This window comes from Pseudorca crassidens, chromosome 3, assembly GCF_039906515.1.
Source record: "Pseudorca crassidens isolate mPseCra1 chromosome 3, mPseCra1.hap1, whole genome shotgun sequence".
NCBI lineage: Eukaryota > Metazoa > Chordata > Mammalia > Artiodactyla > Delphinidae > Pseudorca > Pseudorca crassidens.
The window spans coordinates 107,494,484-107,517,043 of record NC_090298.1 but is presented as its reverse complement, the minus strand read 5'-3'; the positions used below and the strand labels follow the sequence as shown (position 1 = coordinate 107,517,043).

Below are 22,560 nucleotides of genomic sequence, written 5' to 3'. Positions count from 1 at the left end.
GTGATATACCATATATTTGAGGCAGTGAGAAAGATGAGGCAACGGATGGACGATGAAATGGAGCCATGAATGAGGACAGGACAGGAAAAACACACGAGGAAATCCTCATACTTTTTAAGAAGAGAGGGCCCCAATTTGGTCCTGAATTTTTCCAGCAGTCTGCACAGAGCGAAATTTGATCAGGTACATGAGTCACTGGGTCCATAAAATGAGAGCAGAACAACTGCTCTGGCAGAAAGCTGTGTTCAGTCTCTGAAGTTGCTCACTTTGGTTGAATATTCTCATCTCAAGTTGGGCAAGAGCCTGGACTAAGTGATTATTTGAAAGGAACCAAAAAAGTTATCTTTCCTCTAAAAAGCACAGTCCATCAGACTCTGTGACTGTGTAAGTAGAAATCCAGAGGGGTTGAGATTTAACAGACCTATCTAATTACAGTTTTAAAAATTATTTCTCATAGATGATAAAATTACCTTTTCAATTATATGAGAGGAGAATTTAAAAACTGGTAATAAACAATAGGTATAGGAAAAAGAGGAATTAAAAAATAAAGACACTCTCAATATGGAAAGCTAAAAATTCAGAAATTCAGGCCATACTATCTCTGAAATAAGCCGTAAATTATTTAATATTCCTAACATCTTAAGCAATCTGAGGAGGTTGGGAACGGGGTGATCTCTGAGATCACCCTTCTGCCTTCAAATGTCAGGATGACTCCAGGTCAGTCATATCTCTTTTCTTGCAAGATGAGATGGTATCAAAATTGGTGGTTGCAAGAGGGAAGACAGGAGCTTTTGGCCATCTGATCACACTGATTCTAACCACAGAGGCAGAATTAGGCCTCCACCTGTAAAGTGTCCCTTTGGTAAAAGGCTTTTTCATGGGTTAAGGGCTGGCACAGTAAACAAAACCACCAGATGGCAGGAGTGCTCTCCGCATAAATAGAGCAGCCACACACCCTTCTGTCTTCCAACCACAAACTCTCCACTAGGTGACAGCAACATGAATATAATTGGAATAGCCATTAATGGGTTATATATATTAAAAAAAAATTAATTCTTTTAAATCTGAGAGCAGCACTTTAAAAAGTATCCACAGCTGGAATTTTTTTTTCTCTAGAAAATTACAATTCTAGTTGCTTTTAGACCTCCCACACAATAACCTAATACACAAAAGCAAAACAAAACAAAAAGCCTCCCAGATTTTTTGGGGGTGCAGTGCACGTTCTAAAGAACCTGGGAAAGATTACTATTTGAAACCATTATTATTTAAGAATTTATAGCTCCCAGTCTTAATTTTAAAAAATTTAAAAGAAGTGATTAAAATGGTCACTTCTTTGAAGATAATTATAGTGATTATTTAATGACCACCTACTATGTGCCAGGGGTTGTATTTAAATGCTTTTAAAGCATTAGTTCATTGAATTTGAATTGGAGCTTTTTCAGAAAGCCCATATTTGAACTTAAGCCTATTTAGGGCCATCATCTCTGTATTTTCCATGATCTTATTATGCCTTTTCTGCTTGAGCCATTTTCAAAACCCATACTGAAGGAGAAATTGGAACTTCCCTCATGTTATGATTTTTAGTGCACACATGGATGTACTCTCTCTACTTATGACTTCCCCTCTCATGTAGATGCACAACATTTACCTGATGAGCGACAATAACATATTTTGATTCTTCAGTTATACTGAAGGCTGAAAATGAAGACTGGTTTGGGAGCAGTAGCAAAGTAGTAAACTCATCCAAGCTGAAAGACAAATGACTGGATAGTATGGTAGATGAGAGTACAGGAGGGCCAGAGGGAGCAGAGGAACGCTTGACTGGGCAGAAAAAAAGGGTAATGAGATGAAGTGGGCAGCTGCATACTTCTATGCTTACCTCTGCTTCGTGCTTTTAGAGAGCCTTACCTGTACGTGGCCTTGGACAGCCCGATGTAACCTGGTGTAGCACAAATGATTTCCGTGTGGAGCAGAGATCTGAACACGTTTGAATCCCTTAGAGGCAAACATTGGACACTCAAGCTTTGAAAACAGAGTAATAGCAAGTTGTTGTCTACGAGGCATAAGCAGTGAGGGGGTGCCTGCCCTCAGGAAGCCCCCAGGACCTTCACTGCTTCTTAATTCAGTTCTAACTGTGACTAGAACCTATCATAAAGAAGAGGAGGAATAAGAAATATGCTTAAGAGAATTTTTGTGCACAACGATTTTACTGTACAGTCACGCTGTATTTTAATGTACTTTATTTCAAGTATTTTTAAGAGAAATAACAACAAAATGATATGGCAACCCCAAAAGGGCAAAACCTGACTAATGGGAAGAGGAGAATGTCCCTTTTTTTTTTCTGCCTGAGATAGTCTGGGGGCAGCAAGGAGTCTTGAATGCGGAGAAAGGAGTGGGGACGAGGGACTTAGGGAAGGGTGTCCAAGGAGAAAGGGAAGGGTGGTGACTTTTCTCCTTCTGTGCCCAGAACCACGTTCCCAGGTATCTGCGTGCAAAGTAAGGTGACTTCAGGTGCTGATAAACCATGTTAGTGGTAAAGACTGCAGTTAACTAGGCAACTACTTACTAGGAGCCAGGCATTACTCTTATCTATGCCTCTTATTTAGTCCTTAGGCAAGCCCTACTGGGGAGGTGATATTATCCTTTTTCAGAGAGAATGACTTGCTCAGGGTCCAAGAGTTCTAGCAAAAGGCACAGTTAGTATTCAAGTTCTGTTCTCTTAGCGTTCCCTCTGATTTTTTAGGGCCAGGGCTGTTGATATACCCTGACCGCCACCAGGGGTCACACTAGCCAATTTGGATCAATCAGTAAGCACAACTGGATCTAAATGTGATTAATTATATAACTATGGCCTGTCCAAGTTTAGGTCTATGAAAATTGCAACATGAAACTGAGGCATAAAGGATTACCGGGAAAATAAAAATGTTTGAATATCCCTACCCCTTTTTTTTCTGGCTTAAACAGGAATAAAGGAAGATAAAACAGCATGAATCCAACCCAACAGGCAGCATGACCAGAAGCTTGTATCCTGTATACCTGGCAGTTGGCCAAAAAATGATCTGCTCAACTTTCCTAGTGATGACAGGAGGGTGATAACAGTGTTTAAAAACCTGCTGTATAACACAGGGAGCTCAGCTCGGTGCTCTGTGATGACCTAGATGGGTGGGATTGGGGTGGGGAGGGAGGTCTAAGAGGGAGGGGACATAGGTATCCATACAGCTGATTCACTTCATTGTACAGCAGAAACTAACACAACATTGTAAAGCAATTATACTCCAATAAAAATGATAATCAAAAAAGAAATAAAAAGGTGAATATAGTGTAGGCATTAGGACAAAGCTGCTGACAGTTGTTGGTGCTGTTTTGTTCGCTATCAAAGTGTTTAAGTTTGGTTGTCTGTATTAACTTTTTATTGGTTACGATCCCCAGAATTCTTGCTTCTCAAAGGACAAAGCTCAGGCTGGGATTCTTACAAAGGTTTCATAGGACAAAGTAGAGAAAGTTAGCATATCTCAAACAACGTTTGCATTCTACGAGACAATTATATTTGACTGAACCATCGACAATACATTCACACTCCGTAAACAAGTTTTTCTGCAAATGTTTATTTAGAAAGATTTTAAAGAAATGTCACTGTGTCTGTGGCAGTTTCTTTAGGTGAAAAAAGTGCTAACAGTTACTATGGAAACCAAGACGCAGGCAATGAGGAGCAAAATCAGACCTATACGACAATATTTTGAATGCTTCTCTTGTTCTTCTTCCTTTTTCAGTAAGGTATCAAAACCGGGTGTGTACATGTCTCCCAACCAAAACCGTAGGTCATTAGGACTTTCCTAAAAGAAAATTACACGAAGAATAGGATCAGTCAGTGTTACAGACTCAATGAGATTGCAGAACAAGACCGTATAGGTACTTTACGTCCATATTCACACTGTCCTAAGTGTCACTGCTCAAATAAGAGAGGCTAGGCTTCCTTGAATAGTAGGAACATGTAGCTACAGCCTCCTGGCTGACCAGGAATCCTCAGCTTCCACCTGTAGGTCTGCATGAGAATTCATTAGGAAGTCTGCACGGCTTACTGAATAAATTGCTCACATTGCAGGGTCAGAAACACAAGAGCGTTTCTGTCATCTTTTCGCTAATTTCGTGTCTCTTACAACTCATAAATACTGTGTGTCAATCAGGTTAGTGAGTTGAAATAAAATTAAAATTCCTTGCCTTAGCGGAGCCTTGGGGGTTTGATTTTGTTGGCATAATAGGGATAAAGATGTTTGCTGAGTTTTTCAGTAAATCCAGAAGCTGACTTCCATGGAAGGAGGAGTAAGACCAAGAGTAAAGAGTCTTTTCCATGCTTCTCAATCTTCTGGTCTTCCTTGTAGCGGAATACAGCATGTTGGCATGCAGAAACTCTGGCACTGTTTGACCTTCTGGAGAAAGGACCCAGTATATCCTTTCCCACATCACCTCCTAGGTCCCATGTCTCTGATTCTTTCACTGGCCTTGTCTCCCACTCAACCCTGAGAAATTGTCTTCTACTCAATGTCATCTCCTATGTCCAATGAATCATCTGCAAAATCTACTGTCTATACACGTAAAACATATATACACACACACACATATATATTTTTTCCCTCCTATTTTCTCCTGCTGTTTTTCAGTGCTAATGATTCAGTGTCTATAACTGGCATCTGGTAGACATACAACAAATTTATGGTGAATGCTGAATCTCTATTTTCATAAACCCACTTCAGGCCTTATTATTTCTCATTTGGAATATTGCAGTGGCTTGTAGCTGGGCTGCCCACCCTCTCTCTGCCTCTCTAGGCTCAGTGGACTTAAAGTCAGCCAGTTTCCATGGCTGGACACAAGGGTAATGAACTAGCTTCAGACTGCTAAAAGAGGAAGGGGAGCTGGGTGGATTCTGGTGAAGGCAATATAACTCTTCCATCACATTGCTACTAGGTTCAACTTCCCAGTCTTAGAAAAGCGAAAACATTAAAATAAAATTTGGATGACGTGTGCAAAAGGATAGCTGATTTAAAAATCCTTGCCTACTTCACTCTTATCCTTCATTTGTGTCTGTGTCCTAATCAGAGGCCTGCACTTTGCCTGCAAGTTTAATGCCTCATTCTTCAGTAAGAACTTCCATAATGGAGACTATCCTTTCTTACATTCTGCCTATAGCTTGACTTTGTAACTAAATATGGGCTTCTTTTCTCCTTTCTTATTCATAAAGTTAGTAATTTAGAAAAATGGGAGTGGCCAAAAGCACATGGAACTTTCATGGCCTGTAAAGTAGTTGAAAAGGTTTCAGAAATTAGGTTGGGGGCTCTGTCTGCTAATTAGGAGATACCGGTAGGGACGGTGATGAAAGAAGTTGAAATGATGAGGTCAAGAAGAGATCCTAATAAAAACAAAAGCCATGACTTCCAGAAGCATCTCTCAAAATAGCATCATGAGGTCTGCATACAAGCCTCTGACCTGACGGGCCTCTGCTCTGAGGTGAGTGTACAGATAGAGGATGGGTGGGGAGGGGGCCGGCCCTGGCTTTCGTAAAGCAATGCATCCAGCAATTCACGTTCAGTCTTCCTAAGCATGTCATGGTATTGTCCAACAAAATATTACCCCTCAGTGCCGATAATGTTCAGTTTCTTTAGCCTTACATTTGAAATTTTGGTTTTTTTTGAGTCTGTTTGTTAGCCTTCCCCCCACCCCCCACCATTATTCTATTACTTAAACTGTAGCTCCAGCAAAACTGGACTACCTATTGTTCTGACAAACTCTCTCACCCTCTTGTATATGTGCCTTTTTTCTTGCCACTTCTGACAGAAGAGGGCCTCTCCACTCATACAAACAACCTATGTCTTCTGGAATTGTACACATTCTTCAAGTCCAGCATAAATTAACTTTTTCATAAAGGCTTCTTTTAATCCAGTGGGACTCTGTCCTCTTCTGAATCTGCACAGCACTTTCCACTGTTCTTCCTATCCTCTATCCACTATCCTCTTCCTCTGTCTTTGCTCAGTTAGATGAAATTTTGAGGGCAAGGAGAGTCATATTCATCTTCATAGTCCCTTTATCATTCATGTAAACAACAAAGAAAAGAATAGAGGCTCTAGCATACAGTCAAGAAATGTTTGTGAAATAAATCAATACACTTTTTCCTAGTTGCAGAAGGTTGTTTCCTACAGGTATTGATCTTTAGATTCCTGATAAAAAAACACAAGATTATTGTTGCTAGAGGGGAGCATCTGTTATGGAAACGTCTCTGGAAAAGAGGCTACATTAAGGAGGAGATACACTAAATCCACTAGGAGACTAAGAAACTCCAAAGACTTTGGACACTATTTCAAGGAGTGCACACTTGAGATTTTAAAAAGTGTAGGACTTTAGAGGGACATAATGCTGTCCCCTTTAGCAGGAAAAATCTGTAGGTGATTAAAGTATGGGGTTTAGAACAGACATACATTGTTAAAGGAAGTACTTGGAAAATGTCAGACCTTTCTGGCCCTAGGGTGGGCAGAGGTAAGCCAAGGCTGGGTAGGAATCCAGTCCACTCAGAAAACAGAGGGCCTCTCTCCCTGCTTTTCAGGTATTCCTAGACCCTCTATTTGATAGGTGACACCAGGGGGAAAAAAAAGAAAAACCTGAATTGGGTTTAAGCTGGGTGAATGAGTTCATTGCATACTTTTCCTGTGTTGAAATGTTTTTGTTTTGTTTTGTTACTGAGACACAGGAAAATGTCCAAAATGTAAATTTGCAATCCTAAATCACTGAGTAGGCTTGAAATAAAATGATCTTTGATGAGAACCGCCTTGCACAGTGCCTAAGACAGAGCATTTAGTCAATATTTTTGAATAAATGTAGAATAAGGAATTCTTAAGTATTCATGAACATAGATGATCACAAAACTAGAGGAAACATACTTAATCTGGCAAATTAACTTTCAAAACCTGATACCTTCCAGGTAAACCCTTCTTCTGTGTCACACCATTTCTTTCTCTCTACACTGTAGAGATGCTGGTAATTGCTGAAATTGTAAAACACAAAACACATAAATAAACATAACTACTGACTAGGAGAGAGAAAGTGAAGCCAGAGGCCAAAATGACCTGAAATCTGGAAATTTTGTGCCTAGTGAAGAGTGCCTTTCACCTCAGTACCCATTTCTTTTAGGATTATTTAACTGATCTCCCTCAACAATTAAAGGAGTTGATTCTTTGCCTTGAGTACCTTCAGATGCCCAGAGAGGTTTGTGTGCAGGGAATGCTTGTCATACTCCTCAACGGTCCATGAAGGATTCTTTTTTCTTTCTTCCATACCATCCTCCAAACTCTCATCACCGTATAGTGGGTTATTCTTCAGAACTGATGACAGGGATGGTGGGGGGCTCTCTGTGCTCACAGCACTCTCCAAACTGGATCTCCTCATTCGTTGAGCAGTAATATTCTTCTTCTCTCTCTGTCAGGAGGCACAGTGACAAAGTTTGTCTTACCAATAGGTCACTGATGACAAGGAAGGCAACGTGAAATAACTGTACCTGAAAGCTTGCTGATTCTGCCTGGAAGCCCAACAGATTAGGACAATGAATGAAGGAAGAATTCTAGGATCCAGTTTGACCTAGGATCCTACCATTAATTGAGTTATTTATTTGCATGTGATCTTGTTGAGCTTCAGTAATCATTCATTAAAATGCTATTTTATAACAACAGAAAAAGGACAATGTTCTTTAATTCAAATAGTAGAATTCTAAACAAAGCCATTTTTCCCCAGCTTATTTGCACTGAGATTTGACACTTTATTTCTTTCTACTTGTGCATTCCATGACTGATTAAAAAAATTTAACATTGCTGTATTAATCCAGCAAAATCAAGATTAAAAGGCATTTTATAGATATGCCTTGGCTTTCATGGAAACTCCCTTAGGACTCTTATTTCAGGCAGCTTGGAGAATTGGACTAACTTAGCATTGCACTCCTATATGTAGCTACAGACCAGCTGGCTTTTGGAAGGCTCTAATTCTGACTTCTAGATGTTTAAAAACTTTTTTTTATTAAAGCATGATATATATGTAGAAAAGTGCATATATTATAAAAGTGCATATATTATAAATTTTCACATACCAAATAAACCCAAGATACTACCAAGAAACAAACCATTACCGGCACACCTCATGCTGCCTTCCAGTTACTATCCCTCTCCCTCCCTAAGGATAACCAGTAGGATAACAGCATAGGTCAGTTTGTATTCATTTATATAAATGGAATCATACAAAGTGGTTTTTCTGTGTCTGGTATGACCTTCATATTTTTACTTTGCTTTTTTTTCTTATGACTACAAAACTATCACAAAGGTAGAAAAATTTTAGATTAAAATTTGTTCATTGGACAAATAAAATTGAGAAGAAAAAAAAGTTTATAGTAACGTCTCATTTATGATGGGGCATCATGGGAGAGGAACTCTACATAAGTTAATTTTTGGAACACTTAGGTTTAACCCTTAAAAACTAGTGACACATTTCATTAATTTACAGGAAATTTTTCAATAAATGTGTTTCATATATTTCAGTCTTCTTAAACAGAGAAGTTTCAATAGCAATGAATATTTTTCTGAGTTATATTTATAATCATTAATACACTGATTCCCTCAGTATCTATTGGGGTATATAGGTCACATTAAATATGTGTTTATATAAGCTAAGTTGTGAACTAATATTATATATAGTTTCCTTCTGAAATGGCTGGCAAAAAATCACCTAGATAAAACCATTCACATTCTCTTTGGCCTTAGGTTTATCTAATTTTCTTAGTCCAGACATTTTTTACATACTTAGTGATCAACTTGGAGATCATCTCTGACTTTCAACTTGGAGATCATCTCTGACTTTATGAGGTTGTTGGTCTGCTCAAAATCAATTTATATTCCATAATATTGAAGTTTGTAATGAAATAATAAATCATCTTGACTTAGTGTTTATCTTTAAGATGGATGACCTCATGAAAAATGTTTCTGAATTGAGAAAAAACAATTTGATACAAAATTTAGATAGTTTCAGTTTAGCATAATTCTGACTCAAGTTTTTTTCTTCAAGGCTAGATATCTTTGATTATCTTTGAAGAGAAATAATTCTTCTAACATTGAAAAATTGACTTTGTCAGTTTTCTTGCCTGCTGGACTATTCCTTGAGCTTCTTAAATAAGAAAGCTCTATAAATCAGAAAAATACAGTTTCGGGGGTTAAGAAAAAATAATACTTTCTATTACAATGTATAAAGATCTTGAAAAACTAATATACAAAAGACAGAAAAATAATCAGAGCTATTTTTAAAAGAACATTCAAGCCATTAATTCTAAACTATATTCTTGAATGTTTGATGTTCATCCTAGAACTTGGTGCCATTTGACAACTTCATGTCTGAAGGACATGTGAAGGGAAAATTAATAGAATAACTTTATTAAGAATTTTATGGAAGAAATAGAAAATACTAATCATGGTTGAGGTTCTTTTGTATTTTGATATATTTTTTCAAAATCTCTTAAGAAAGGAAACAAAGCATGTATTTGAGTTTAACTTTTCACTCCACATTCTAGATGGACTACACTTAACAAAAGGAAACTCAACAGTAATTCCATTATTTTACTCATATAAGCTCTAAAGTAACTTCTTTTTAAAAATACTTAAAGTAACACTTCAAAGCTTACCTAGGCTCTTCTGTATTAACCATTACTTTGTCCATTTACCCTTTATACACTGTAATCATTATTTATGTCATTTATGTATAAGCTATCATTTAATGGAAAGAGTGATATAGAAGACTTTCAGACAAACACTGAGAATATACAATTAATAGGCCAAAACAGAAGGAATCTCTAAAAAATGTACTTCAGTAAGAAGAAACCTGATAATAGAATGAAAGATTAAGAGGCAGGAAGGAATGCTAGGCAAAACAAAGAAAAAAAAAAAAAGAAAGAAAAAACTGACAAATATATACAGAAATCTAAGGAAGCACTGATATTATGGTAAAATAGAAATAAGAATAACCACTAATTTGTGAGTTTTAAGATAAAAGAAAACTGAAACTGTACAGTTAAAAGTTTAACAGATATATTTAATTAGGAAATTTTAAGAAGTCATTTCAGTGAGAGTATTGAGATATTACTAAAAAATAGAGAAAGAATATATAGCTTCTAAATTGGTAGATCAGAAGAAAAAGGATAAAGGAAAATTAATCTAAAAGGTAAGAAACCTGAAACCAAGAATATAGAGGAGAAAGTCTTAGGAAAATAGAAAAAAAATTGAAATAATCATGTTAAATGTAAATAGACTAAACCCTCTATTTAAATGACAGACTGTCATATCAGGTTTTTAAAATTAAATTTAATTATATAATATTTACAAGAGAAATACCTAAAATATAAGGACTCAGAAAAAATGAGAGTGAAAGTTTAGAAAAAGATATAGCAGGCAAATATAAAGAAACAAGAGCTGGTATTTGACTGGTTAAATACTCAGCAATTTTGTTTTCCCTTCCTGAGTACAAGGGATGACTGCCTTTATTAGGAGTTAATTTGAAGTTAAACTGGGGCCAGCTCTTCTGATGATGTGTGGACAAAAGTAACAGAGACCACTTCCAAGCTGAGCCCCTGAATTCTCCAACATGATTTTTGGCTCACTCTTCCTCACTTTCCATTTTTGTGTCACTGTAAGCAAGGATTCTGAGATGGCAGAGTTTTAAGATGAAAGAACTTCAAGCCCTAGGATACTGCTTGGAAAAGAGTTGCCCCCCAAACCCATCTGCCCTTCCTCAGACATGCACAAGAATGCTTTTCTTCTTTTTAGTTAGAGGTACTTTGTCATTACAGTGTAGCCTAGCCTACATTCCTTAATACAGAAAGTGATATCTTGAAATTCTACAAATGTGGGCATTGGCTTAGCAGTCAAGAAGTGGAAAGGGATGAAAGGGATGTTGGAAGCCGGATTGATGGTTACTCACATAATACAGTGAAAAGTGTTTGGTATAAGTGTCATCTGTGGTCATTTGGAATCTAATCCCCTGTAGCTGTAGGAGAGGTATTATAAATAATCAGAGCATTTATGTACAAGGAACACAGTGCTGGTGTAATACAAGAAAAAGATGACATTAGAGAAAGAACTGAATAGTTTGCAAGAAGAAAGAGTAGAGAAACTCTGGAAATTTGATGCCTTCTATTGTTAAAAATCTGGCTGTTTATAGACCTCAAACACTAAGATATAGAATCATTTAAAAAAATGGATTGAGGAAAAAAAAAAAAGCGGATTAAAATTTCTTAGCTGGGAGTTCCCTGGTGGCGCAGTGGTTAAGAGTCCGCCCATCAATGCAGGGGACAGGGGTTCGATCCCTGGTACAGGAAGATCCCACATGTCGCGGAGCAGCTAGGCCTGTGTGCCACAACTACTGAGTCTGCGCTCTAGAGCCTGTGAGCCACAACTACTGAAGCCTGCACTCCCTAGAGCCTGTGCTCCACAACAAGAGAAGCCACTGCAATGAGAAGCCCGTGCACCGCAACAAAGAGTAGCCCCCGCTCACAGCAACAGAGACCCAATGCAGGCATAAAAATAAATAAATAAATAAATAAATAAATAAATAAATAAATAAATAAATAAATAAATAAATAAATAAATAAATAGAAAAATCAAATGAAACATTAAAAAATAAAAACAACTTAGCTGAACGAAGTGACTCAGGGTAAAGGTCCTGTTAGGGTGTGGTTTCAAAACTATTATTCCTGACTGCCTCCAGGTGTTTGTCATTGAGTTAAAGGATGGAGAAATGGAGGTAGAAAAGCAAACCATTAAAGCCTACTTGAGGGACTCCCCTGGTGGTCTAGTGGTGAAGAACCCGCCTTCCAATGCAGGCGACGCAGGTTCGACCCCTGGTCTGGGAACTAAGATCCCACATTCTGCAAGGCAACTAAGCCCATGCGCCACAACTACTGAGTTTGCACATCTCAACTAGAGAGCCTGTGTTCCGCAAACTACAGAGCCCACGTGCCCTGGAGCCCACACCCCACAAGTAGAGAGAAGCCTGTGACGGGAGAGAGGCCCGAGAGCTGCAACGAAGACCCGACACAGCAGAGCGAAGCCCTCGCGACGCAAGCAAATAAAAGAAAAAAAGCCTATTTGAGAGCTATGCCTTAAGAGAACTTAAGGTGTGTTTATTGACCTATAGACCTGACCGCAACAAAATAGATATGATTACATTAATAAATAGCTCACACTAAGTTTTATAAGCTATGTATCACCAAAGAAACCACAAGCCTAGAACTAAAAGCTTTTGATTGTTCAAAATTATAAAACAAAACAATAACCCTATGCCTCCAAATATCCATAAATAGGAGTAAATTTTGAAGCTTCTACAGCCTCAAGGGAGGGCCCACTCTGATATGGCAAAAGAGAATGATGAACAAGGGGCAGCTTCCTAGTGGGTAGGACTGGGGACCCTAGAGAACAATGCAGCAGAAAGTCTTCTGAAAAGCAGAATCATGGCCTAATCCACCTTCCCCACCTTCAAGGAAGGAGACCCACACACATTATTTTCAGTGGAATCCCAGAATTACTTTGGGTAGTGTCTGTCGTCTTTCATTTTTCCCATTCAGAAAAGAAGAATTACTGTAGCGATCCCGTTCCTATTCCAACAAAGATTATAGGACGATATGGTTGGGACATCTGCTAAATGTAGTGACTGGCTCACTTTGGTGTTAGTATCTCTGGGGAAGGATGAATGCTGTGTGTAGGAAGATGAAATATATAAGTATATATATGTTTAACAAAATGATAGACTGTGGCAGAGTCTGGCTAGGTGCTCAGCAAACCCATTTCTTCTTCATGGGCATACAACAGCTAGTTTGGGACATAGGCTTGACCCCTAAAATCCCTGATCCTTGGCTTAGTCTCTCTCTCTCTTTTCTAGCTACAAGCATCATAAAAATTCTGATATAATAGAGCCTCAAAAAGGAACAGTCTGGGTTCCACTTGGAAGCAAGCCACTAGGATAATTTTCCCACCCACGACAGATCTTGTATGAATGGCAGATACATTTTATTGAGTCAAGTCACTAAGAATTTGGGCATTTTTGTTTCCATAACATAATTTAGCCTGACTAACTACTAAGAAAGTATATATATCAGACAAAATAAACTTTCAGGTAAAAGACTTTGTTAGGTGAAGAAAGTGTTGGTGGAAAATGAATAAATGTAGGCATAATCAGTAAAATATAATATTTCTAAACTTGTATGCCTCTAGTAAAATAATCTCAAATATATAAAGCAAAACTTGAGATAACTAGGAGAAATTTATACATATAATTTTTTACCAAGCAGATAAAACAATTATTAAATATAAAGAGGGTTTGAACAATGGAACCAACACATTTGATCAAAGACATTGATGTCATTATTCAACAACTAAAAATATTCATTTTAAAAATACATTGAATATTTACAAAAATTGGTAATGTCCTGGACTCTAAAAGAAATTTCAAACATTCAATATTATATAGATCATGCTCTTTGATCACAGACAACTTATTAGAAATTTAGACATTAATATCAAAAAGATAATGTAAATTACCACATTTTGTAGAAATTAAAACACATTTCAAATAAATGATGGGAATTTAAAAACTTAGGCAGAATGAAAATGAAAACTGGAGCTGAAACAGCTTTTGAGGGAGTATTATAAGCATATATGCTCACATTATAAAAGCAGAATGAGAAAATTAATGAAGTAATAAACATCTAATTCAAAGCCTTAAAAGGAAACAGCAGAGTAAATCTAAGAAAATAGTCAACATGAAATAATAAGGACAGAAGGAGAAATCAATAAATATTATGAAGAAAAATAACCCAAATATACAATGGAGAGAATCAACCATATTGAAAGCTATTTCTTTGAAAAGGCTAAACCGATTAAAAATATCTCTGGTAATACTTCTCCGGGAAAAAAAAAAAAAAGATACAAACTCACAATGTTAGAAATGTAAAAGGAACATGAGAAGTTACATAGCACAGATTAAGAACTGTAATAGGAGTATAATCTGAGTAACTTTAAGAATTTACATGCAATTGGGCGATTTCCCACATAATATAACTTACAAAATTTAATTAAGGAAAAAATAGGAAATGTTAATAAACCAGTGATCATTTGACTAACTGAATCAATAGTTTAAAATCGACCCCAAACATACACAGGTTTAGGAATACCAGGCTGAATGAGTATTGTAATCAGCACTCAGACATTCTTGAAACAGATCATTTCTATCTTGTTGAACTCTTCTAGAGTATAGAAAAACAAGGAATACTCCCCAACTCATGTTATGAAGTTGGTATAAACTCCAGACAAGGGAAGTAGGTAAAAGAAAAGGTAATTTTTTATAGGCCAATTTCTATTATAAACATAAATGAAAAAATCATTAATAAAATATTGCTAAACAGAATCCTACAATATGTATATTTTATATACTAGGATAGGAAAGATTTATACCAGAAAAGGATGTTTTACCAGGAGGATGGTTTAATATTCAAAGATTAATGTGACTCACCAATTATCAGGAAAGAAACAACACAGAAGTTTGCAGTACCTTGTGAAAAATATTTGGAAAATATTTAAACATATTTAGAGTAAATTTCCTAGCAAGATGGAAAGAGTAGGGAACTTTCTTAAACTAACAGAATCTGCCCAAAACTTCCAGGGCACTGTTTACTTAATGGTTCAAATATTAGAAGCATTTATCTTGGTTTCAGAATTAACACAAGGATGCCAGTAATCACAAACATTCATACGTTATTGCAAAGTTCTGAGCAATACACTAAAAATTAAATAAATAAATCAAAGGAATAAGGGTTGTAAATAATGAAACAAAACAGTAGATGACATGATTATCTACAGGGATACTTACCATCAAAGTAAAATAGATTTTAATACAATTTCTGGATTCAAAATCAATATACAATAATCAATAGCATATGTAATACTTTATTATAAAACATGATTTAAAAGGTCCTATTCTTAAGAGCAGTAATTACTATCAGTATTCAGATATAAACATTACAACTTTATGCAAAACTTCTATGTGGAGAATTATAAGACATAATTGAAGGCTATACGAAGAGCATGATAAATGGAAATATATACCATGTTCATGAACTGGGAGAATCAAGATCATAAAGACTTCCATTTCCCCAGTTTGGTCTACACATACAATGTAATTCCTATCATAATCATAATGCAAACAAGGCATTTTGTTATATTGCACATGTGAGCCCACAGACAACTTTTCTTAGAAAGCAGCTCCCCACTGACCACAATAATTCTGTTTTCCAAATTGCTAGAATGGTTACTTTTATGAAACACAAATTTGATCATGTGATCCTCTTGCTTAAAATTTTTCATCAACCCCTCCAAATTTTCAGGAAAAAATTAAAAAATCTAGACAACACCCTCTGAAGCCTTCCTGGTCTGACCCAGACCTCTCTTTAACCCCCTCTCCTGCCTTCCTCTCCAAGTAACCAGGGCTCTGGAGTCCCACATGTGTTCCTGTGACACACACAGTGCTTTTAATACAGTTTCAGTGCCAGGGACGTTTGGGCCTCATCTGGGAGCAGTGTGGTGGGACAAAGTGGGTAATGCTTCTGGCAGCATACCATCCAAGGGTGAATTTCTGACCCCAATGGAGATTTTGTGAACTGTGTAAATTTAGCATAACTTGATAAATCATGTCCTGATAATTGCCTGAGCAGCTCAGTGATGCTCCTCAATCTACTTCCTAGAGAATAAATTAAGTACCTCAAAAGTCCTATAACATTTGCCCAAATATAAGCTTAAAAACGGGAGCCTATTGCACATAGGAGGCTGTTTTTTTTGAAATAGGAAATGGAGTATTGGGAATAGAGACAGTCCAGGAGAACGCATGACACGTGTTCAGAGACAGATTGTGAAATACAGTTATGATATACCAAAAAAAAAAAAAAAAAAACCTGAGATAGAAAGAACAGATATTAGAATTTAAGGGGAAAAGAGTTATAAGACTGAAAAAAAAAGTGAGGAAAGGTGATTAGGAAATACACCCAGTAAATGACATTGTCTAGAAACCAAGGGAAGAGTAACCTCCTTACCCTTGGTCTTTTGTTCCAGTTCACAGGTTTAGTACAGAAATCCCCTGGGTTCTCAAACAGATGTGATGGAAGCCAGGAAAAGAAATAAGAAATAGATTAACCTGAAAAGATTCTGAAGTCTAACTGCTAATCAGAAAAAAAAAAAATCCCACCACAATATCTGAAAAAACATGTTTTATCATTTATACCAAAAAAAAGGAATCAGCTTTTTCCTTTTATTACCTCGTTTTATAAAGGGATTGGCAGAAAAATTTGGGATACAATTCCAAATGCCTTCATCAGATACATGCCCCAAATTATTTTAACAACCAGAAACATTAGGTTTTGGCAAAAGTTTGTTCATTGCACTGAAAAGAAATTTATTAGGAAGCTTCTTTATTTCTCTAGTTGAAAGAATTTAAGAAGTATAAATCTAGTGGAATCAAGAAATATTTGCTTGTACTCTCTCCCTGCAAATACAGGTGACCAGTGTATCCACATAGAGGGAATGAACAGTGTTTGGAGATACTGGCATGCCTGAGGACATCTGTGCTTACTTTTCTATACATACGGTATTGCTTCCGTTTGTGTAAAATGGCTTAGAGAATTGCCTCTGAAGGTGGAATGTGAATTTTAAAAAAGCTTAAAAGATAAATTATGGATATAAATACAGTACTCTGTTTTGTTTTTTGGTTTTTTTGGCCATGCAACACAGCATGCAGGATCTTAGTTCCCTGACCAGGGATCAAACCTGTGGCTCCTGCTGTGAAGTGCGGAGTCTTAACTACAGGACTGCAAGGCAAGTCCCTAGGAGATCTTTGTTTTAACTGTTGAGTTACTACCAACGTTGAAGGCAATGTTTGTAGACTAAGTCCTTTGACATTCCATGAGGTAGTCTGAATTCTAAACACCATGCACATGGAGGGTATGAGACCAAAGGGTAAGCTGACACAAACCTGAAGCTTGTGTGGATTTCATGGGAGTATAAAATCTAACTGCTTGAGTTAGCCACATAGCTTGACAAATGTATTGACTACATCCTCTAACACCTACACGCACACATACCCCCCTGCATCCACCGTATACATCAAAAAATGCAAGTGGTATTATCGGCTATTTTCCAAATTCTAATGATAGGGTAATTTTAACACATTTTGGAATACTGGTAAGTGACGACGATGATGATGATGATACAAATTTCTTATACTCTTATAAGAAATCCTGTCAATTGTTTTTACCTTATTTTATTTGCTCTCAGTTTTCAGGAAATATGTAAAATGAGCATTACCCTAATTTTGCAAATGGAAATACTAAGGCATGGACTTAATAAGGGCCATAATTTATGTCTCTCAAATTGGTTTATTGTGGATTTGAGACAAGAAACCAAGTTTCAAATCTCTTTATTCAACGTTCTCCCAATTGGCATAATGTCTCCCTAGCAGAGTGAGACATTAAGCCAACAGAGCAAGGGTTTTAAATTAAGAACTATTTAACAGCTGCCTACCACCTTCTGCATCCCTAACACCTAAATTCACCTGGTATATTCAGTGCCTTATTCCAGGTATCACCACAGCTACTTAAAATATTTTTTTAATTAATTAATTAATTTATTTATTTTTATTTTTTTTGGCTGTGTTGGGTCTTCGTTTCTGTGTGAGGGCTTTCTCTAGTTGCGGCGAGCCGGGGCCACTCTTCATCGTGGTGCGTGGGCCTCTCACTATCGTGGCCTCTCTTGTCGCAGAGCACAGGCTCCAGAAGCGCAGGCTCAGTAGTTGTGGCTCATGAGCCCAGTTGCTCCGCGGCATGTGGGATCTTCCCAGACCAGGGCTCGAACCCGTGTCCCCTGCATTGGCAGGCAGACTCTCAACCACTGCGCCACCAGGGAAGCCCCCTTAAAACTTTTATATGTTCACTTCTTTTAGATTTATTTTTTTGCCAATGAATATATCACTCCTGGATTTTAAGATCCAGTCAAGGAGAGAAGAATTACTTATTGACATATTGCAATCTAATGTAGTGAATGTAATTGTTTTTACTCATAATCTGTGACACACCTACTCAACTAAATTCGTAATTGATTTACTCCTTCTCTCCAAGCGTTATTTCAGTAGTATATTGAACTGAAATATTTATTCAGTCATTTAACATTTTATTTTAGGGTAAAAGTATAACTTAATAAAGTTTATCTATAGTTTATAATTACCGATAACATATTCAAAGACATATGAAGCAGACTTTTACCTTCTTGGTTTGCCCTGAATAACTATATCAACACATCAGGGCCTGTTGAAAGAGATGCCCTTTAAAAATTTGCATTTCATTCAGGTTTAGGAACAACATTCAACAGAGCTTTAAACTGTGAAGTTCCACATGAAGGAAATAGGTCAGCTCCAGTCCTAAACAAAAGATGTTAGATCGATGTGTTCCAACCTCAAAGGAATTTATTGGATATGTTTTCTTAGACTAAACTTCATAGCACAGGAGGGCCAAGGTTCTCTGAATTGAGTTTTGAATCATTTTATTCCATGATATAAACAATAAGACAAAGGAGAAATTTCATCACATTTAACTTAAACAAAACACAAAAAAAGCAACCACCAAAAAGGTGTGTATGGATGGGTTTTGAGGATTACAAAAGGGAAGGATGTAAAATTTTTGAAAAGTTAGTTTTCATAATAGGCTGCCTTACAATGGAAATAAATTAAAATCCTCATAGATGGAGGAAACACTTACATAATCATCCAAGTGTACTTGATTTTGAATGATCTCATGATAAAGGTCCCGAGGAGCCCACAAACACACCACAAAGGAGTCACTTTACACCAGGACTCATGAGTAGCAACTGTTTCTTAAAAGAAAACAAATTTCTGTTTAGGGAATTTGAGCCACTCCAAAGGATTTAATGATTTGCAGGGGTTTGCAGGTCAGTCACATCTGTTCTGAAATGACATGCTTCTTCCTGTTTCTAAATTGACTAACCCTTAACCCCATTAGCCCTCACATCTTAAACAAAGATTATTCCTGTTTCATGAGCTGTGCAACAGTCAAGTTTATTTATGTTTATTTCAGCACATGGAACTCATCACAGTTTTATTCTTCCCCTTTGGTTAGCAAAAAGAAGGAAGATGCAAAAGAAGAAAGCAAGAAATGAAGACATGGACACCTGTGGAAAAAAAAGAACCTCTAAAATAATAACCAGCACCTTTCCCAGGTGGAGAGTTCTCTCTGTTTTCTTTCTTTCCATCATTAGGTTGCCATTGTTCCACTGTTTGAATCTCTTTTGCATGTGATCAAAGGGAGTCTGTCTAAATGAGGCAGAAGCAAGATTCAGTTCTCTCAGAGGCCATGCATGAGCCCACACAATGTAAGCTTCTGATGCTTTATGCTTAGACTACCCAAAAGACAGAGGTAGGGCTCCCCCCAGAGCCTTATTTGCAAATGTAGTAACTGATTTGAAAAAAATTGAAGGGAAGGTATAAAATGAGGGCTAGGCAAAATCTAAAATGACAGGCTGAGAAGCTAGTGCTTGGAGGAAAACGAATGGTTGGGAAAATTCACAGAATTTATAAAGCGATCAGAGAAAGTCTCCTTATGTTAAGGAAGAGAGAAAGACCTTTTCTATGGCAAGTGTGAGCAGCTACTTTGCACTCTGTTCCCTATAGCTTTCTTTTTGCACAAATGACGAAATGGCCAATAATGAGAAAGAAGCAAGACCCTGCCCGCGTATTTATGTGCTCCCACATCTTACCTGTGAGTAGATGAGGTTTTGCCAGTGCTGTGCAGCAGGGTAATTCCCTCCCGGAAACTTCACCAGACTGGCCTGAAGAAGGGCTGAGTTCCTCATTAAAGACCTCACGTCAAGCTGCAGGAATTTGTCAGGATGGTTGTTATTTGGCAAAACAGAGAGATCCATGTCTCCTTTCATCTACGGTGGAAAACAAAGGCAAGCAAGGCTGCTGCTGTCAGAGCTGTCCATTATTAATGAGCCTGAGAATGCCTGACAGGCATCTGAAAACAGGTCTCTGGGCTGTGCTCAGAAACTACTCTCGAAATGACACATCCACACACAGGAACAAGGTAGCACGCTGCCTTACCTTTCACCACACACACACGCACGCATGCACGCGTGTGCGCGTGCATTTAGAGTGCTTGAATGGAACAGTTGGGCCCACACGCATTAAATTGGATGGGATACCAAAATTAGGTATGTGTAGCACGTAATGTCTCTCCATACAGAGTTAGGAGTAACAGTTTAAGAGGAACTACTCTTTGGATAAGGCTGCCAGAATTTCAGGGTTACAGTCCACAGTTGGGAGCACATGAAACAATCACCTGTAGGGAGACATTACTTAATATTTCTCTCTGAACATTGCCGAGCTGACCCAGCTGACTTGGCTCTGCCTGCACAGCCTCACATGTGATACGTGGGATCTTGTTTCTTCTCATGTTTTGACTCCCAGAGTCTCAGGCTCATGTGAAATCTAACCATGTTTAGGTTGTCAGCTTCAGCTCGAGTAGGGAAATGGCAAGAATCTGATAGTTTGCTACAGTAATTTAGTGTCCCAAACTACTGCTTTGACCCATTCTCTATCTGAGGTCTCTTTGACTCTGTTCTTAGCTGTATAAACTCCTGTGACGGGTCTTGGTGTTTACAAAGTACATTTGGAACCAAAGGAGAACATGGCTGCTGGGTTTGGATGACGTGCTGTCCTAAGTGAACCCACCTGCTACTCAGGGAGCCGAGGTGGGAGTGAGGCTGTGGACGGCATCTTAAGCCAGGAAGTGATGATGACTTTAAGGGAGATAAGCTCTCTCATTACAAGCCACTCTGCCTTGGGCAAACCATACTTCTCACCGGGAAAGTATGGATTTTCATCTAGAGAAAGAGGGAACATTGCCACTCTTGAGAAGGCATAGGACAGACACATCAGCAGTTTTTAAAAGACATAGGTTATTATGTTTGTGCCTCTGTAAACCCATCTGATTCAGCAGGAAGGATTTTCTTCCAGAGGAAATGAGGTCACGTGTGGAATGTATCAGCACCAGATTTCAGAAGAGTGCCCTATAGCTTATTAGACTCAGCAGCTAGGATGTTCTTGAATCAAGCAAGACACTAGAGAGTACTTACCTTCTTTATAATAAAAAGCATGAGGCTGTTAAAAAATCATCTTCCCTACTGATAGTTGCAAACTGGATTAAACAACCAATGTTTTCTGTAAGAACTTTTAGACCCAAACTCTATCACTGTCTTACAATATGTGAAATAAGTTTGAGTGGTCTTTATCAATACACTTACTGGAGAAAGAGGTACTTCATAATGACTGTTGATAACAAAAGAGTTAAATCACAAGTGTTTGAAGAATCAAGTGTGTTATGTGTATGTGCATGTACTTACGACTTTCTGGATTTTTCTGGCGGCTGCCAGAACACATCTAATGAACAAATATTTCTCGGGCTGTTTGCTTTTCCTAAAAGATTCTTTGGGGAATAACACACATCTTCAAGAAGAACCTTACTTCTCTTTGGCTCTCTATATTGGCCAAGTGGAGACACAAAACCCAGATCCAAATATATTTGATTAGAAGTTTTCCTTAGCCAAAGTATGAGGTAGGTGAAATGAGCCTTCAGTTTTCCTTAGGCGTCCTTCCTTTTAGATTCCTCCACTGTGCTTTAGATGCCCAGAGGTTTGTATACTATCTCCTTCTGTCTACAAGTTCGGTTTCTGACTCTCCACATTCTCCCACCATCCTTTGTCTACTGTCACCCCCAAAACCATCAGTTCTTACTTCTTACTACTGTCCCTCTGGGTAGTCTACATGACCGATAATCAGGAAATCAAGCTTACTACTCCCTCTCCTGCTACTGGCCAAACCCCACCCCCTCCTCACCCCCAAATCACACCTCTGCTGACGCCAGTCCTTCTGCCTGGTAACATTTCTTCCCAACCCTGGATTTTGACCACCTCCTATTCATACTTCACGGGCCATGGCTGATACCTAGCCTTTCACAAAAACTTTACATATTTTCTCTAGTAGGGGAAATGATTTTTCCCTCGTTTGAAATTTCAGAGTGATTTGTTTATACTTTTACTATCTTTTGTTTGATAATACATTTTTCCCTTTTCTTTTATGAGCCCCTATACTGGATACATTACAAACGAGCAGCCCTATTGGATGCTTCCTTCCTCACATGAGTCCTGTCCTAAGAACCTCATAAAGCCCTTCGCTTAATCAATAGCAGTGGCCATTGTCTCTTCCAGAGCCCTCTGGTTGGAAATTGATAATCCAATTAAATTTGATTAAAAAAATGGCTTAGTGCTCTGTTTTTCAATCAACCATGCCCAGTGAAAAAAGAATTCCATCGCCAAAAATATTTATGACATACTCTGTATTCTCTTCTGGTAGTTTATAATGCACAAACTCACATGGAAG

At 37.7% G+C, this 22,560-nt stretch overlaps 1 protein-coding gene across 1 annotated transcript; it reads right to left on the bottom strand.

Moving 5' to 3' along the window:
• Positions 1-3,600: 3,600 nt before the first annotated feature.
• On the bottom strand, positions 3,601-20,042 carry MINAR2 (membrane integral NOTCH2 associated receptor 2). The gene is made up of 3 exons (XM_067730100.1): positions 19,878-20,042; positions 7,234-7,461; positions 3,601-3,833 (listed from the first exon to the last, which is right to left on the bottom strand). The coding sequence occupies exons 1-3, from the start codon at positions 20,040-20,042 to the stop codon at positions 3,654-3,656; spliced, it is 573 nt and encodes a 190-aa protein (XP_067586201.1). The 3' UTR covers positions 3,601-3,653.
• Positions 20,043-22,560: the final 2,518 nt, after the last annotated feature.